The 20,668-nt window shown below is 36.7% G+C and overlaps 1 protein-coding gene across 1 annotated transcript in view; it reads right to left on the bottom strand.

The window, feature by feature from the left end:
- Positions 1–20,668, bottom strand: part of UBE2K (ubiquitin conjugating enzyme E2 K) — a 49,573-nt gene that overhangs the window by 10,299 nt on the left and 18,606 nt on the right. The window contains exons 2-4 of the mRNA XM_075091641.1: positions 13,323–13,416; positions 7,988–8,046; positions 5,404–5,486 (exon numbers count right to left, since the gene is read on the bottom strand). Coding sequence (XP_074947742.1) covers positions 5,404–5,486; positions 7,988–8,046; positions 13,323–13,416 — 236 coding nt within the window. The remainder of the gene's footprint in view (positions 1–5,403; positions 5,487–7,987; positions 8,047–13,322; positions 13,417–20,668) is intronic.

A 20,668-nucleotide genomic window follows, 5' to 3' on the forward strand; every position in this document is an offset into this window, starting at 1 on the left:
TCCTGTGGTTCCCATCTCTCTTGGAATATAACACTCAAAGTGGGTACATTAGTCCAACGGAAGCCTGACCAATCATAAATAAAAGGCAGGCAGCTTATATCATGAGTTTTGCAGGTAAAACCTCCTATATCCCAGCATCCTTTTTGCCTTGCACATGACATTACATTGGCTTTGTCCCATGACATTACTGCTCCTGTTTTCTCCTAAAGTGTCCAATAACCCTTGACTCCCACCCCCATCCCAAAACGCTGCTTAGCCACAGCGCAGGCTTGCAAATTTGACACCTACAAAATGGGAGGACCAGCTGGTAATATCTACCAGTGAGCTGGAAAGAGCTCACTACAGGAAAGCACTGCCCCTCTGAACTTCAATCTAAAAACCTCCACTCCAGGTATCCTAACTAAAAACCAGGCTTTCTATTGGCATTGCAGTTGTTAAACAGCAAGGGAAAACTGGAGTGAATCAGAACAAAGCTGATATATTTTCCTTTTTTTTTTTTTCCTTTTTTTAAATAAAAAAAGGTAACATCTTAGGGCATTTCCATTAAAAAAAGAACACCCCTAGTTTGGGTGAATATAGTGATAATATTAAAAAGCACAGCAAGCCACTGTGCCCGGCATGCCTGAGGTAAGAAATCTTTTACCTTTCAACAAGCTGAAAGAGTCCTAATAGGATTATGAAACACTGCCAGTTTTTCTTCTTTTTTAAAGGCTAAGTGATTTTCCATTTAGGAAGTTTTTACTTATGTTCTGTACATTCCTCTCTGAAAACAATCTCTCTATTACTTGAGATGTAACCCAGCAGAACAACAGGACCAGCTGCAGCCAGCAGATTGGTTGACAGTGGAGCAGCAAACATGGCTGCTGGGAACAATTTTTAAATTTTATTTTTTAAAATAGCCTGCAATATTTATTCCATCTGTGAAAAAAACTAAGCTTGTTAATCCAAGAGAAAAGCTCTGGGAACTTGTACCAAGGGCTTATGGAATCTGGAAGGAGGGAGGAAATGTACAGTCATTATTTACAGGAGAAATACAAGACTGGGCACCCATCAGGGAAAGAAAAAATATAGATAACAATAGAATAGCTTTGACATAGTGCAAGGGGGAGAGACAGCCTGCTTGCTGAAGAGTTCCCTCAAATGATGTTAATATTCACCACATTTTTCTCAAAGCTTTGAAGAGGCTCAGTGCTCCTCAAACACCCTAAACAAAACCCAGCAGTTTTAGATGCCCAAGATGATGATTACTATGAGCTGGCAGTTGCTTATGTATCTATTAAAATTATATTATCTCCTATAATAATAATTTCTGCATCTCAACTAAAACTGAAGCGTGAATCCTCCAGTACAGCCACTATGAAAAAGATATTATTATTAATTTTTATTTTGACTGTCAAGACCACAACAGCCAAGAGTTTTTTGTAGCCACACACACAGCCACAACACATTCACCTGATAATCACTGCTCAAGGGATTTATGCAGAACAGCTTTCAAGTAATTTAGTTCTCAGGTTTCAATGAACAGTATTAGATACATTTCATATCCAAGAATAAAATTTTGAGACATTTTGAGCATACTAGCCTGGAAGATCAATATAGGCTACAGTAAGTGAAACCACATAACAAGAGTCATCAGATCACCATAAGCAGTATTCCTTCTACAAAATCATATCCCTATTTTAAGTCTACCAGCAAACAGTAGCTGTTTTGCAAACAAACTGGCATAACAGGTATTTACAAATCTAAACATGATGAAAATCCACAGCTGCAAAGAATTTAATAATCAAGCATACACTGTGAAGAAAGAATTTCATTAAACTCATTAAATTATTTTTTTAAAGACATTACTTTGCAAACTGATAAAACCTCCCACCAATATGCAGAATATCTCTGCTATGCTCATTAGAATAGAAAAAAATCATTATCATGGGATGGGTAAGTAGGGAAGAGACTTCTTTTTTAAGCTACACATACACATTAAAATCTTTGTATTCACCATACATAAATTAGTATTTTATCAGCTTATTAACTTTTTAAGAAACCCTATTAAGTCTCATAGGCCCAAATTCTGTCCTTTAACTCCCACTGACCTCACTGAAAAACAGATATATGCATTGGAATTTGAGATTTGCATTTAAACACAGCAACAAAAGCAGCATTATTCAGTCAAGTGCATTACAAGTCAATGAGTGGCGCTCCAGAAACAGAGCTTGTTACTAAAAGATTTGAGAAGAGAGACACTGTAGAACTAAATATATTTTCTAGAACAATGCCATTAGAATATTTCAGGACTGCATTTGTCCCATTTACCTTTGAATACCTGGTGAAATCCATTAAATATTAAATTATCAAGGTTGGCGAGGGTGTTGCTTGGGTTCTTTTGTTTGCTTTCTAATGAAGCTATCATTTTATTCAAACCTTTTTTCAACCTACACATGCAGAAAACTTAAACATGGTGATATGAGCATTTGTCAGTTTCAGTAGCTAAACCGGCATATACTGAAGAACAATAAACAACTTGTTTAAACAATATTAGCCATTCATGTGTCTTAGGAAGTTACTCAGAAAAAAAAGTCTATCACAATACTGAAAATCCTTCAAACAAAAAAATGGATGAGGGTAGCCACAACAGTTTTCTCCAAAGGATCAGAGGCTTTGACAAGCACTTCAATGCTCAAGTGATTTTTATTTATCATTCTATGATTAAAAAACAAACAAAACTTATGAAGAGCACTGCTAGACAATGAAGGGATCAGTAAATTAAGAATCATTTGAAAAGGGATTCTATTATATAGGAAGCCTCCCCCTGCCACCACCAAGTTCTGTGAAATTCTTTCCTTAGCGCTTCCAAATGCAGACAGGGTTTCAAAGGAGGAGTTTAACTGGCATATCATCAGTGTTCCCTATGCCAGCTGGTTTAAATACACAGAAGGCATGTTCTTGTTCCAATGCTCCTATCTCGTATACATCTTGGTGAAGGATGGTATAATGTTGTGGGGTTTTTTTTTTTCCCCCCATCAGGCAGAAGTAAGACACGGATTAAGTTATCTGTGCAAGACCTAACTTACAAAGATTGTAAGAACAAACAAGTCTCCTGTCTTGTCTTTCCATTCCACATCTCAGTGGTTTTGACCAAAAAAAAATAATGTTGAAGCTCATGTTTTCTTTAGGTCTTTGTTGCCTTTTGCTATTTTCTTTTTAGCTTCATCAGCCACTGAAAAGGCCAGATGCTTTAATCTTACGGCTATTAACTGCTTAACTCTTAAAAGCAGAGTTTTGGGAGAAGACAATTTTGTGAGACTGTTTCAAGTCACAATGTTTAGCACTGCTGAAAGACAATAAGAGACCTGTTCCAGGTCTGGAAACCAAAATGTGGTCTCCTGAATCCCAGTCTCTTGCTACAGAAGCAAGATCATCCATCCTTCTCCAGAGGAAACACTAATTAGGGAATATATTAAAGTAATATGAAGATAACAAGAAAATGTTTTTAAAAAGCTGTTAAATGACTTTGGTTTTAAGTCAGAATGCTAGGACTGTGCTTCCTCAAAGTTTCTAGGGGAAAATGCTAGATAAGTGTTGTTTTTGAAAAACATGATGTTTAGGGGCTTCAGTATGGAAAGATTAGCCTTGAAGATACCTGTTAAAAGTCACAGATCTTGATACCATGAGTAAAGCAACTAGACAGTGCATAAAAGGACCACCAAAAGATGGAAGGACAAAAAAAACCAAACACCAGAAACAACAAACCCAAACCCAAACCCTGAGCTTAAAAAAAAAAAAAACTTTGGATAAATTCTTCCCAGGAGTATTAATACACTGGGCTGCAGCTCCATCTTAAGCACCTTCGCTTTCAGAAATGCCTTCCCATATCCTCACTACTTAAACCTTCTCCTGAGTGAAATAGGCCTAGCTGGGAGAGTAGGTTTATGTGCTCTAGTTCAAATCAGCAAAGTGATCCCCGTTTAAAACACCCTCCAAAATTTGTTTTGCTAAAAACCCAAGACAACCAAAAACCAAACAAAAAATCAAAAAAATCCCAACACACAAACCAACCAGCCAACTTCATGCCCATTCACTAATCTGGTTTAGAGTACAATCTCTCAGGACACTGTACTTGGGCAGTTAAAGGGCCATTAATCTCCAGTATAATTGTTGGGTGGTATGAATAACTGAGTGCAGGTACAAACATGCACTGGCTTTACTGACAGAAAAAAATTTTTACCAGGTACCATGGCATGTATGTTGAAAGGTTCTACTGCCTGAAAGAACATCAAGTGCTCCGAGACTGTAAGAAAAAATATGCCGTTCCAGAAATGAAATTAAATAATAATATGTTGTCTTTTTCAGTAATTTACACTATTCTCTACCATGTGATTTGCATAGCCTACTCACTCTGTAAAAGCTGAATACACTGGATGTGTCACCTGCAAGACCAGAACTCAAGCTTTCTGCTCTAGAGTTTCTCTTTCAAACCCAGCTGACGTCTGCTTGGCCAACAGCAGTCTTCATGAAGTTACTGAATTTACAAGCATTTGAAGCTTGTATGGATTAGATATCGATATTATCTGCTGGGGAATTACAGTCCTACTTGTTGGGGGCAGGCATGGAGGAAAACAAAGATTAATTCCATTCATGTTAGATACCATGTCTGTCATACAACTGGTGTATACGATCCTCAAACCACATGAAACATCACTTGGAAAAACAAATGAAGTATTAGTTCAGCTGTTACAGTTTGGGCACTTACAGGTCTATTCCACAGATTTTGGCTATTAAGACTTTTTCAGTAACATTAACTAATCAAAAGTCAGCAAAAGGCAAATGGTTTACAGAGGTGCAAATCAAATATTATCAGTGATAACTGTGAGACAGAATCAGTATGGTCAGTCTCTTCTCCCTTTCCTATTGCTGATCTGTTACATTTTGTACTCCCAGACTCACTTCATACATTCTTTTACCTCTATCAGAACTCATTTTTATTTGGAAGTAGAAGTCAAGAATCATAACGAAGGTAAGCACTTGGGGTTTTTTGCTCACACCTCAGGAGGCTGAAAGGACAAAAATTCAGGAGGCAATAGGTAGCATTTGTTAATGGAAAAAACTAAGAAATTAACTCCTACAAAACCACCCAAAACACCAAAACCAAGATGTTCACCCTAACCCTAGTGTAAAAGTTTTGGAAAAGCTCTCTATGCATATAATATCTACTTAGTACTTTCCAAAATTACTACCCAATCATTTCATTTGCAACTTTTAAACTCAAAATACTATACTGAAGTATTGTAAGCTTTAAGGACATCTCAAATTACAAATGCAAAGTGAAAAGCAAGATGAGAGGTGGCCTCCTATCCAGGACACTGGTGTATTTGATTTATGCACATTTAATTCCATATGGAACCTTACCATTGATCTTTCAGAATATCCAAACAGATGGCCCCAGTGACTGAGCTAATATTAGGATGCCATATTTTGGTGATAAACCGCACCTAGAAGACAAGACAATTTTTAAAAACAAAAATGGTTATTAAGTAAACATTCTAAATGCACCTTTTCTAACAATATTATAAAGAAATACTAACTTAGGAAATAGCAAGCTAAAAGACGGAACTAAGACATAGTGGTATCACATTTCAGGAGGCTTCAAGTTTGCAAGGCTATTTGTTAGACTGAGCCTTGCTTTACTCAGAAAGACTGATGCCCATCTGAGGACTCCAAACTCATCCCTAGCTGCTTTCCCATACACTGTCAGGTGTGCACAGCCCTGCATCACACAAAGCCATTTACAAATATCCTCCAGCAGTACCAGTGTTCCGACATAAGGAGATAGTCAAATACAGACTTTTCCAACACTGTAAGTGCTAGGAAGTCCACTTTTAATAAAGTGAAACAAGTCCCTGAACTCTTAACATAGACACTGGATCTCACTGTTCAGTTAAACTGTAGCTACCAACAAAAGTATTGAAAAATTTCCTTGGTGGGTGCTTCTACCTCTGTAACCATCCAGTCTCATTACCCATATGCAGAAAGCTCTTCAACAAACCAAAACTTAACTAGATTACAATTATTTTTCTCTGCTGTTGGAAGGATCTAGTCCCAGCATTCATTCATTGGCCATGTCCATATTTTCACACTAAAATAAATTGTATTCATGCTCACAAAGCATTCATAAGATCAGTTTGGTTTTATTTTTTTTTTAAAGGCACTGAGAAAGTTAAAAGCATTTTCTTTTACAAGTCTCAAAATGCAAAGCTGTTCTCTGAAAGGAATATATACATGCCTTTAGAAATTTCTCCTTCATTTTCTCCTTGTTTCAGATTGCACTCTGCCTCCTAGTGACTTTGACCTGTCTCTGTTTCTCACCTCTACCTCCTCATCCCAAACCCCTGACAAACATTTTACATATAGCACAGATCTTTCAACTTTTGCCCCTGATCTGCAAGCAAATCAATGCAGAACACGTTATTTGTCAGGCACTACAGTAAAAAACTGTACATACAGGGCTATAATAAAATCAGTGCAATCACTGTGTATACTTAAGGCAAGACAATAACGATTCCACTTTCCAGGACAGAAGATAGGAGATCATGTTAGCTAGGCCACTTATTAACAAGCTCAACTCTCTAAATCACTCTGAAACTGTAAAAAGCCATGTAAATACTAGGTAATTTCTCACAGTGAATGATGGCTAACAATGGCTGTCAAAGCACGTACTGAACAAGATAAAGAAATCTTTCAGATGAAAGGCAGGGCTAGACACAAGCGAAAAAGAGCCTCCAATTCAAGACGACAGACTCCAGAATAAGCAGTACTGTGCTACAATGCACTGAGCTTCTAACAGCTGTCTATAAGCTTTGAAAATGGAAACCACCAAGCCCTGAAGCAGCAATTAAACCATGGTCCATAGACCCATCTTTCAGTGTCTACGACCTGTTTCAGCTCTTCTTATTTTAGCTCCTGCCAGAACACACGCAAATGAACGAACTGAAACCAACAGACATTTCATTATGACTTTCTGTGTCTTTCACTCCAGACTCAAAGAAGTAATTCAAAGGACCAGAGCCAAGGAGCTAAGAGCTACTGGCACCTCTCCCTTCCCCCTCTTCCCCAGTTCCTTCCCAGTATTACATATCAGTGTGAAACAATCAGGATCTAGGACACATCCTTAGTTCAAAGACATATTTCAGACAAACAGAAAACCAATCAAGAAGCTGAGTCAGACAACTCAGGAGTCTGCTGATTCATCAGAAGCCACTGAAGAAGGGCCTAAATCAGCACACAAGGAATATACAGTTGCAGCTGCATGTTACTGGGGAGAACACTACCCAGATTGATCCATTTAGGAGGGAAGTAGAATCACAAATCTGAAGTGCTAGACAGATAAGTTAAAAGGGCAGTAAGTAGCAAAAAACATATGAGTGACTTTATCACTGCTGTTTCATTTGCCTCTCATCCGCATGTACATGCTTTACACATTCCTTCAATAGAGCTGCAGTAAGACATCATATTTCTCTGTTGGTTCTTCAAGTCTCACAACTATACACCTCACTATTTAATTATTACTAGAAACTTTGTAGGTTAGACCCAAGACTACTAAATACAATTTACGGAGTCCAAGAGATTAAAAGAAACGGTAATTTAAGAGTATTTCTCCAATGATACTGACGGGGAGATAGTTTTACTTGATGTAGAGAGTATGGCTTTTGAAAACTGTATTTATCATGTCAAGAAGAAATTACATGAGGATCAATAATGAGGCACAAGGTCCTTCCCAGAATTTGCTGGTTTGTACTTTAAGGAATAATCAGTGTACTTCTGAGTGGATACAGGTATGCATCCTGCATTATTTCTACCTCAGGATGACAGCTCCAATGCTTGTCTATAGGAGACAGGTACTACAGAGAGACTACACTCGCAAGCAAATAAATAAGAATACTCAAAACCAACTTGGTAGCCAAACTATTTCATCCAAAAAAAGTGTTTACAGTACCTTAGGAGGATTAAACGGATATGTTTCTGGGATTTTTATCTCTAGTTGATACCTTCCACCTGCAAGAGAAAAGAACAAGTTAGGAATTAAAATAAAAGAACATTACTCAAGCTTAGTCTTTCATGACAACAAAGATTACGTTTCTGAATTGTCAGTTTTCAAGTTATTAAAATTTACTCAGAGTTTAAGCTAGAAGATACTTCTAAATTTCATACATTTTATAAATAAACGTATATAAAGTCAATCTAATAAAATAATATTTGCATACGTAAATCGGAATCTGCATTTCTTAGGTATATTTAATGTGTACATTCTCCTATAGTTTCTTGTTTCTAATGTTGTAATTTCCATGCTCTATTTAGTCAAGTATACCAAAATATGAACCAAATTTCTCCCAAAGAGATGAAAACAATAGGCCACAGGAACATTCAGGCTGGACATGGGATATTACATTATTTTTATTATTCTCTGATACCTCATGCCAGTAAATTTTCTTCAAGTTACACAACTGAAATTAACTGTATTTCATTTTAAACTTTCTGGAAAAGAAGATCATTTGACTAAGTCATTTAAGAAAAGCTCCCACACATTGGGGTGGGGGGGGATTAGGAGGCTCCAGCGTTACTTCCACTATGTTCTACCTTACTGCCTGAAGTAGTTACTTCTATTCCAATTCTACAAACACTTTGACACACTAGTACTATTAATATAGTTTGAGTACTCTCAATATAGTTTGCATGATTAGAGAATGTAATAAAGGATAGTGTAAGCTTGGCGGACAGAACCACGTTCTATTGCCCTTTTCTAAACATTTCTCACTTTTCCTGCCCTGTTACAGTATCATTACCTATGTCTATTTCAATTATAGTTTTGTTAATGTTTAAGTTTACTATGAATACTTATGTCTTCTGGAATAATCTCAAACTGTCTCTGCCTGCCCACTGAAGATCATTTGCCAGGCAGCAGCTTAATGACAAAAAGAACAGAGTTTAACAAGACATATACATCAGTTTACACATTTAGCTTTTACAGAAACTGAAAGGATTTCTCCTCACTTGCAAGTTTTTTCTTCATCCTACTGCTGTTGGTTCGGAAAGAAACCTTTTTGCTCCCTCAATATACTTTGTTGCAATTATAAATTTCCTCGAATTGAAGTTGAAGCATGTGCAATCTATTTCCTTTGCGATTTCAAGCGTGACTTACTCTGTTGCAAATTGCTCTATACAAAATCAGCTCTCAAGTAGTCTCAATATAGGCAGCAAGATTCACACACAGGAAAAAAAACCTAAGAGCAATACTCTGAACTGTTATAGTCTATGGCACCTTTTTATCTGTGCCAAAATGCATGTTAGCAGCTACCAACACCTCTCACTTTTAAATTCTAATGCAGTCTAATACACTACACCTGAAACTGGTTAATAGTTTGGTATTTCACACTACTTTCTACAGCTGTTTTTGCTCACTTAATACTACAGTAACTTGAAAATATTTAACAGAAAATACAATTGAAGGAAGGCCAAAGATCCAAAATTATAATAGTTAATGTTGAAGTTGATCACTTGTCTGCTTACAGGACAGCACAGGCGAAATATTTTTGAAGATATGTACATCAGCAACAGACTAAGTGTTTGCTTTTCCTTTTGTCTGAATCAAAACATAATTCATCAGCATTTTTTCCTAAGAAACAGAACAATTACACTGTTCCTGGACTGCAAAAATTCATCAGTCCCTGTATGATTTTATTGCCACACCATTTTGTAAGGTAATATGAAACCTATCCTTAGGTATTACCATTTCTTCTGCTTACCATTAAAACTTGCCTTTAAAAGACAGACTACTACAGCCTTTTGCATAACAGGCTATTCATCCACCAGGTTTTTTTCCATCTGGGATGCACAAGTCCAAAAGATTTTAAAACTGCAGGGGCTAATGAGTTGGTAATATTATTTATACAGTATTGGTGTGCACTGAAGTTTACAGTCAGAAATATAGACTGGACTTAAAGCTGCAGAAATCTAGATATTAATTTCCTTAATACATTTAAAATGCAAGTGACCAACCTACTGACTTCTGCATGCCAATATTTCTGTGGTTTGTTTTTTTTTTTTTTAAATGACTATTCATGTGTATGGCTTTTTCCTAGCTACTTAATACTTGAGGTTGAAATAAACAGTAATGGCAGAATATTCTGTCCATACTCCTACTGTAGCATATGTCTCACAACAGAGTTAAAACAAGTTTAAATTATTTTCCTTGAAGAAATACCCTATTATTATTCTTGCAGTTACTGTGGCTCACATGCAAGCTTGGCTTGGAATTAACTCCATGGTTACACAGGGTTTAAAAAATCCACCCCGAAATCCAACCTATCTATTGAAAAGCTCTTGAATCAAGTGAAAACCAGCAGCCATTAATCCAGAGTTTCAAAGGGCCCCTCTTCAAACGTACATGTTTTAACACAGGATGCAAGCATGTTTCAACTGAAGTTGTCTTGCAATATTCTGATAACTGATCAATATGAAACAGACAGAAAAACTAAAAGCTGTAAAATTTGTCAACAATAAATTGCATTCTTCCTCTAGTCATTTCCTGACATCACCTATAAAAGAATTTTGCAGCACCAGTTTGTTTTCAGATACCTCACCAACTGTGGTCAACAATAACTATTACTGTTCTTCCACTTCACAATGGTCCTAGAATTCCCTTGTGTGTTATGGAAGTGTCTGACCTGAACTACTGCATTAATTAGCTTTTCTTCATAAAGCACTTCTTGCTGTGTCATTGTTCAGAGTATAGATGACAGGAGATCAGTCAGTAATTATACAGCATGCATTACTGCGTTCATCATAAAATGTAAACTACACACACTGGCAAACCCTTCATAATTACATAAGGGAATAAATGCACAAAACTGTTACAGAAATATTAACGTTCCAAAGTAAATTACTCAATTGTCAGGAAACACCGTAAATTGGGCTGCTGGTAACTTGCTCCTTGGTGCATATGCCTGCTAAAGTTAGCATAAGAACACACTACTTTTCCAGGGGATCCCTGCCATAATCAGAATACATAATAGTTTGAACTCCTCAGGAGGGATATTTACTCTCTCCTCATCATTAAATGTACTTATATGTATGTAACTATGCATTTCACATCAACAAATTCCACACTAAACACATGTTGCTGATTTTCATTAGCAGGATATGCTGAATATATGCACACACAGTGCTCAGCTTTTGAAATTTTGGTCTAGCTGAATTATCCAGCATCACACAGAATCCAGTTCTGGAGACAGGCATTCAAATCTTTTTTTTTTCCCTCTTTGTGAACTGCTATACAGTTTTTTAACTTTTGTGACACATGAATAAATCTTTCACTTCAAATAACTCTCCATACATTCTCAAAAAAGGTCCATTTTATAAGCCAAGGTAATGCTGAACTGGGGCGGGGAGTAGGGAGTGGCAAGCCATCACAAACCAACTCACCCGAGGGCGATTAATTCTGTTTGAATGGAAAAAACAAACACCAAGAACCCCCTAAAACAACACCCTCTAAACCATTCAGATGTTTCCTAGTATCTGATTACTGAATTTTGCAACATCTTAACATCTGCATGTAAGATTTGGTTTTATAAGACCAACTATATTTGCAAAAGAACTATTACATTAAACAGAATGATCCACTTCCAAACAGGTCATAAGCACGACTATGTATTTTAGGTCCACAGCATAGTTCTCTTTTTAAATTGAAGTCACATATTATAATCAGAAGAAATTATCTTCTTTCCAGGCGTTATTTTCTGTCAACAAAACACTAGTGGCCGATGAGATGAGGATAGACACATATGGGGTGGGAGTGGGGGGGGAATGGCCATTATTTGCTAGACAGCAAAGGAACTGCAGGACTCAAGTTCTGGAGGGGAGCATCCTTACCACAAGAGATGCTTCTACTTTTCCAGTCTCTCCCTTTCATGCTCATTTCCTTTCTCCTCAGCTTCTGACACCTTCTACCCCTGCCCTCCATTCTCCAATGTCAACCTCTGTAAAGCTGTTTCCTCATCCTTTATCTGCCCTGGACCCCAGCAGGGGTGGGGGGCACTGGGGAGCCTCTCCCTGCTCTCAAGTCCAAAGCTGCTGCACCAGCAGCTCGCAGCCCAGAGAAGCAAATCACAAGGGATGCCCTCCTCAGCAAGGATGCAACAACCAGACTTTCACTGGTAGCCACTAACGCTTGAGTGCATATGCACCTATATCTACACATTAATTTTCAGCTGTTTTCCCCACTTGATTAGAATTTATTTTTCAAAATAGTGACAAACTGCATGTGTCTCTGGACAATACTCAAGTCTTGCTCTTCGCTCCAAGGCATGGAGCAACCTGAGCAACTGAAAACTTGGAAAATTGTTCTAATTTCCAACAAAACAATTTATGTGCCTGTAACATTCCTTGAGACTTTTTTTTTTTAAACTGGAAGTTCAAATTCAAATCAAAGTAGATACCTGGCATAGAAAATGCAAATAAATCATTTAAAGCAACCAAAAACTTTAAAAAAATTCCTCATTTATCATCAAGGAACTTCAATAGAAAGTGTGTCTGCCAGCTCCTTATGTATTATACACAATCAGAAAGTTTACAAGTACCAACACTATTGAATAATTTGGTATCTCTGATGAAGTATGCTATATTAGCTTCTGTTAAAGCTTCTATATGTAATAAGATACCTTGCTTCTTCCAGACTGAAGAGATGCATGATTACTGATACCAACTTCAATAAAGAAGAAAGTCAGTAAGGTGTAATTTTTGAAGAGAGCTATAGACATGAAGTTGTACTATAGAGTCACCCACTCCAGTATGAATAAAGCATTGGGACCCATGGATGCCCAACATTAATCTCAAATTTAGCTTGCAATGGCATCTCTCCTTGAGACAAAAAAAGCAACATATTTTTGAATGACCACCACATTAGAGCACTGAAATACATGTTCAGTTACATTAGATTCTGAAGCTCAGTTTCCTGATGCTTCATGGCTAAGGAGCTTAAACCGTTAAGATGGTAAACAACTGAAAGTCAGAATTATATCAATTACACTGCACAGCTTATACCTGTAAATTAAGCTCTGATATGGAATATTCTGTCCTACTGTAGAACAGACCCATCTTCAGGCAACACAGAAGTTGAAATGAAGTATTTTTCAAGCTTAAAATTTGTATAAATCAAACTATGTTAAAACACATGGCTCTACATTTTAATGCTGTAAATTAATTTTACAAACAAAGCATCTTAAGACACATGATTTGAAGTATACAACAATTGCATACACAAAAACATTACTTGCCTTCATATGGTGTGTCCGGAGGTCCTGCTATTTCTCCTCTTAATTCTGTAAAATTCTCATCTACAAGATCTACTTTAATTTGATTTTTGCTCGTCTTAAAAATAAAGAGAAAAACAAAGAATCATAAGTAAGCATTTGACATACAGATTTCCCCCAATATATGGTATTTTAAATTTTTAGAATAGTAGTTAAAAAATATAAACAGAAATTTAAAAATATAGTAACTTCAAGTGAATAGCTATCTTCCAGTTGGAATTTTGCTTCATTAAATGTATACTATTTGTGAAACGTTAAAAATTTCAATCATATTACAAATACTATCACTAAAATAAGCAAAGCAACCCAGCAATATCTGAACTTAAAAATATAAATTGATTACATTTTTAAGACCATGATCTTTCAAATCAACTATTAATTCTACATATCTTAAACCATAAAATTAAATTGACTGAGTTAAACTTTGGTTTTTTTCTTGTTTAGAGCAATTTAAGTAATAGACATGATTGTCACTTTCGTTGGAATACAGAAAGACTTCCCCAAATGGAGTGCTCACTATTTTTATGCGATACAATGATCTAAACAGAATAATGTAGCCTTGCTTAAGATCATGTTTATCTTTAATATTAAAGTGTAAGGTACAATTTATTTATACACTTGAATTTCATTGTCACCTCCTTAACATTTTCACACCCCAGATCAACTTGCCTACAAAATAAAACCACTGTATTTTGATACTGAAAAAAACCATATGTTTTCCAGAAACTGATTCTCAGAAGTGTTTAGCCAGAGCTACTCTTTTCATTGAATATGCTTTCCAAGTCCAGAGAGCAGTGTTAGTGAAATTCATACAAATCATCCAGCCAGTAACTCTTTTTTGGGGGGCGTGGAGGACGCAAAGCAGATTCTCCTTTTAGATATACCATGAGGTTCTCAGAGGTAAGTAATTACAGGTTTGTCCGTTCTGCTACTTCTATATACCATGCCCACTGACTGCAATACATATTTCCTGCATCCTATGGTTTGTTTTTTTGTGGGTTTTTGTTTTTTGTTTTTTTTTGTTTTTTTTTTTTCAAGAACTCATATCATCTCCTAGATCCTTTAAAATTGTTCCAACTAGTTCTACGCCAAAAAGCCCTGTGCAGCTGCACTTCTCCCTCAGAGTAGACCTGGTTGCTGACAGCTATCAGAGAAGAGTTAAGTCAGATAAAGCTGATGGTTGCCATCAACTAGTTCTTGGATCTACCAATGACATGAAATGTCAAGGATGCTGAATTCACTTAAGAACAGTTGGGAGATTACCTCTATTTCCTTCCTGTAAATGTATAGATTCAGTACCCCCCAACAAAGAGGGTGCTCTTCTGACCAGAGATGCTCACAGATATTAAAAAAAAAACCCCACACTTTTAAAGTCTCACCATGTAAAAGACCCTAAATAAAAAAATCACTAAATTAATCCAGTGGTGATTTGGGACCTTTTTACGTCTATAGTTACACACATTTGTCTTTAAGACTTAGGTAAAAGCCCTTCAACCCACACAGATGAGGCAGCACCTGTAACTCCATAGGCCAAGTACTGTACTTCAAAAAAACCAAGATTCAGCCACACTACAAATTAAAAATGCACCATGCACTTCCAAAATCAAAAGCCAGTTAAATACTAAATATAAATTAGTAAAACAGAACCATTATATCTATAAACTGTTTTTTTGTTTTAACCTCAGTATCAGATCTTGCATTGTCTTTCATGACCTTAGCTAAGACATCAGAGAAAGGAAGCTATTAATAGAACTGAAGAAATTACATTTATAAATGTATTTTAGATTTATTTTCTTTCCTGCTACTGTTCATATAAGTTGCCTGACCAGAGAGCAACTGAAAAGAGTTTTCTTTCCAAGCTTTGTTTCCATGATACTGAGCAGCAGGACAGACTGCCCCAGCAAGACAGCCCTCCCAACAGCCAGGCACTGTCAGAAACTCCCTCTCTGAATCCAGACTCAATCATAGGCAACACATGCCTCTTGCAAGCTTTCCAACCCCCCCCCCCTTTTAAGTTTTGTGCTCTCACTATGCCAACTGGCAGCTCACTCCACCACCTCACAATTGTTAAAAGCTTTCTAAACTACAATTTCAGTAAAGTTATAATCTATTTACACCCACCTGTGACAGCATCCTTTCCAAGCTTTCTTTGTACCTCTAGTATTTATTCCCCTCGCAAAATATATGCTATGTTCACTGATTTCCCTTTTCAGCCTTAATTTTGCTCTAAACAAGCTGAAATTTTCATCTCACCATACTGATTTTTTTTTAATTTCTCCACTCTACATGCTGTGACCACCTCACCAGCCCTACATAAATGAATTTAGATGAAGTCTCAGTGCCACGAACGCTCTGTTGCACTCACTGAAAATACATCACAACTAGAGTAATCCAAGATCAAATTTGCTTTCTTCTGTGGCAGCACGATGTGAGGCTCAGATCAAGTGACAGAGTCCCAACAAGGCTTCCTATGGAAGTTTTTGTCCTCCTCAGTGACTGCACTGTGCTTTCTCAGAGGTACTGCCCCTGTGCAGTACCTTAGTTCACAAAGCAGCACATTGGTTTAAATAACCAATACAGTTAACAAGTCACCAAAACTCAGGTAATGCAGTCATACTAAGGTCTGTTCAGGTTCTGCTCTCTCTGTGTCACTAGTCAGCTGACAACTTCATGTGGTAAGCTCTAAGCTGGCAGCAGGAGTTCTTCTTTGCAAGCAAACCCGTAACTTTCCATCTTGAAGACTGAAGCAATAGCAAAAGGGATGAATTTCAATCATACAAGCTATGGTTAACCCATGCTGCAGCTTGCTTAACTTTCTGCTTAGCGTTTTACTTTTCTTCAGTGCCCTGCACACTGCTGTAGCAGCCTAGATATTCACCTTCATATTCAACTTCACTTAGTAATGTACTAGCTGTTTTTCACAACAAATCCTTCCCGACTCCATAGATTTGGTAAAAAACAAAATCCCTTTTGCAAAGCTCGGTTTCTTTCAAGAGTCAGTGATCCTTACTCCCCCATTTGAGATGACTGCTTTTATTACTACAGCTGTAGCTATCTCCGTACCCTTATTTCCTTTTTACAGAACCTTGACGAAAAATGGCAGGTTATATTACACTGTTTCAGTGTAATGATTAATTTCATTTCAGGTTCATGCTTAAATTCTACTATGCCCTCCATATAACAAATGCATTTTTTTATTTACATAGCTGAAGAACCTTCCTCATGCTGTTCTGATAGACTTTTTCAAGATGCGCCTCAGCTTGACCTTGCCAATTCTTGCTTCTTCCTTCATCCCTGGAGCAATAACTAGTATTTAACATACTGAAGTGATTATCCATCCAATTAAATCTGGAGTGTTTTTCTACAATATTTGCCCTTAATGAAGATCACATGGGATAAAATTACTTAATTTTAGCAGCTCTAACAGAATAAATCCCTGGCCTCCACCATAATCACCTGAGCTGTCTCTAAAACATTACCAGCAGCAGAGTTCTCCAAAAGTGTGCCTCTGACACCAGTGACCTTAGCACAGAATTTATGAATCAACTTGTGATCTCACAACACAAGTCGATTTTCCAGAAGCAGTTCTTCTACAAAGACCTCATTACACTTCCATACCAAGTCTAAAATAGCATCACCTCCTGTTGATTCAGTAACAATTTGGTGACTAAATCACTGGGCTAGCAATTCCTGAAATATGAGCCATGTCATCACTAGCAGCATTTGTTCCCATAATCTCAAAGAAGTTGAATTCTGTAACAATACAATTCCCACTAGCATTTCTCACCAACATGAAAACACTCCACCAACACCAAAATCCTTTTCTAGGAATCTACAAGTCCAACACTACACCAGCAGAACTTCCCATCATCACACCTGGAAATGATTTTGATCAAGACTGAAGAAAAAAGGGAAGGAGTGTTAACACAATGTATTACGCAATGCACGATGCCATTCCCTCTTCTTTTTTTCCTCATATTCAGGTTGGATTATGCATAGCCTTTTTCCTTTTTAAATGTATCCCCTGCTTCACACTAGGGCTCTAGCCAAAAGATTTGTCGTCTTTTAGACCATCCCAACCGCTAGGACCCTTTACACATTGCTAGTCACGCTTAACCAATTATTCTGCCTTGTGGAGATGAAACCCAAGCATGGATATTAAACTGAAAGCATAAGGCAGAAAAGTTGGGGAAGACTCATAGAAAGACACTTTCATCCACTGCAAAAGGCTTATCTCCAAAAACAACTCCAGAAATTCAGAATCACACTGTCTAGTTTTATATCCGAGTATCTTCCTTATATAGAACACACAATCCACTCCAGCAGGAACTTTGAAGAGTAAGTTCTGCCATTGTGAAGACTATCACACGTATCTTTTCCACTTCTACTAAAATCCTTTTAGAGAGCAGCTCTCGACCTTGTAATATTACTTTCAGCAAACAACCAGCTCTTCTGTTCTTATTCACCATTATGTCTATACGCCTTAACAAGGAGTCCCACATTAGAGGGAGCTGCCTTCTTTCTGCAGTTAATCACTCCTTCTCCTGAGCCTTCCATGCTGTCTCCTTCTCTCTTCTCCAATCTGCCTTTAAAAACTCTTTTATTTATGTGTTATTCATGACCTATTATTACCCTTTTCACTAGCCCAGTACCTCCACTCTTAAAGAAACCAAAGTTTTCCTTCACAGAAGATAAAAGCAAAAGAGAGCCAAGACAAAACTGTAACACATCAACACTACAGGGGCATGTTAAGACAAGATGTTAAAAATGGCACTGTTGTTCTAAACATTTCTTTCACACATATAAAATATTATTTACTATATTTACCAAAAAAAGAGAAAATTATATATTCCAAGTTCAACCTTGAGATAAGTCTACTTCCTGTAGACTGAAGGTAGATGAAATGACTTTTTTTTTTAAAGTAGGAATTACAAGTGCTTCAGAATTTTTTATGCTTTCTAAAAACCTTCCAAATTCTACAGTTATTTTGCTATCAGAAAAAAAGTTAACCTCAAGTAATCAGCATAAAAATGCCTAGAGGTGGCAATGTATGGATAGATACTGGTAGGTTTAACGAAAAATTAAGGAGTGAGATGTTTTTAAATATATTTTAGTACATGGCCAGCAGTTTTTGACATCTATATTGAACCCTCTTGAGTGGGAAGAAAAAACCAACAAAAAACCCAAACAAAAAAAGAAACACACCACCAACCCAACCCCCCCCAAAATCCCTCACACTTCCATGTCAGCCATGGCAACACATATAATACTGGATGATTATGGCATACAAAAAAGAAATTGAGTGTGGTTATTCAAGAATCAACCAGCTCTACTTACTCACCCCATGGCATTTTCTCAACATTAGACCTCTGATCCCTGCATAATAAAATTACTGTAAAGAAACATAACAGGCCAAAATCTCCCCTATGCACCATTAAAATACATACTATGTTTTAAACTGTTGTGGCCAGAACAAAGAAGGAAAAGAGATTATGTTTATCAGCAATATTAATAGCTTCAATTCAGCACATTACTTTCTTAACACGAATAAAGTAGTGTCAAAATGAATTATTACTTGTATGTTCTAGTGCATCTCTCTGACTTTACATATTCAGATACCACGTGCAAAATTATTATTAAATATCTTTGGGTATAAATGCTGAGGTGGTAAACAAGGATTTATAAAAACATAACACACACACAAAAAATACCCTAAACAGAATTACAGTAGGAATTTAAAACCCCATGGTTACTTCTGAATAGCTCTGTGCTTAAAAAAAACCAAAACCAAACCCCAACACAAACAAAACAAACAAACCAACCCCAACAAACCAAAAAAACAAGAAACCAACAAAATTCTGCTATTCCATACAGCAATTCACTATCTGCCGTCTGTGATTTTATAGGTCCTGTAACATCATTTTCCTCCAGCTTAAGGGGAACTTACTCTATATTGGATGAAGTACTACTGTTTTCTGTTAATTCACTTTGTTTTTACAGGGAATAACTCAAAGAACTCTAGAAACACATGTGTATAAAAAAGCCCCAAAAAACAACAGAAAAACCCTACCCTGAAAAGACACACATAGAAATGATAAATTATGTGTACAGATAAACAAGTCTAGTTGCAATCAAAACAGCTAAGTATTAAAACTGTAACCATTTAGTGCTTTAAGAGTAGGAAATTACATGTTAAGGAAAAGTTTTAGGAAGTGACAAAAATGTTAAAGAAGGTACATGCCAAAATTTCAGCAAAAATTAAAGAATAAATTTGAAAAATTTCTCCAGAATTTTCTCAACCAAGGACAAAGTCCTCTAGCTTGCAAGGGAGGGCGTGCATTTAAAACAAAATGTTTTCTATCACTAGTTATTTCCCAATGGCACCAAAGTATTACTTTTTTATTTATCTTTCAGAATTTTAAAATTATTGCTTGATTCCTCTGAAGTAAACTGGCAATAAACACTTCTTAACCTACCTGAAATCTAATCAAAATTTAGTTACTTCTTTAATACAGCTATAATTTACAAATGTTATCCGGGTACTTTTGAACATCCAAACATTTTACACTGACACTATAATGATCAATATTTAATAAGCCAAATTAAGTAAGAAATACTTCACCCTAGTCTGAAGCCATGCTAGCAAAATTAATCTATGGTACTATGAAGTTACCAGTGTCTCCTAAAACTCTTCTTACCCTCCCCCTCATTTTATGTTCTACCACAACAGTCCTGCTCTACACCAAAATCTGGCATGAACATATCTCAAGCAAGCTATAAAAAAAGATCATCTGATTAACTATCATAACGAAATCCATGTTATGCTATTTCCATTACACAATTGTTTAAATTAATAACTTAAACCCAAGTTCATTCTTATCCTATTTACCAACCCCTTGCAAATCTGTGGATAAATACTCAAGTACTTTTGTTTTGCTGTAATTGCCACATTATTGTCTTATACTCTTTTGCTATGATACCGTTAACTCTCTCAACTTAGCCCAAACGATTCAGCTCTCTCCACTTCACTGGTATACCAGAAAGGGAGGGTTCTAAAAAAGCCCACCTCTTAGGCTGCTGTCTGAGAAGTCAACTGCCAGCCTCTCCTGATCTCCCTAGCTTTACTTCTTTACAAACCAACACTCCACCTTAACCCTTTGGTACCCCAGAGCTCAGGATAAGTACATTGCATCTGCTTAGCTCACCCTTTTGCGAGAAACAGGAAAATAGCAAAAAGGCAGAATATATTGCTCTACTAGGAAGTGAAGTGCAGGACACTGTCCTACAGCGAAATGGCAAATTCAACTTCA

This window comes from Phalacrocorax aristotelis, chromosome 4 (genome assembly GCF_949628215.1).
Source record: "Phalacrocorax aristotelis chromosome 4, bGulAri2.1, whole genome shotgun sequence".
NCBI lineage: Eukaryota > Metazoa > Chordata > Aves > Suliformes > Phalacrocoracidae > Phalacrocorax > Phalacrocorax aristotelis.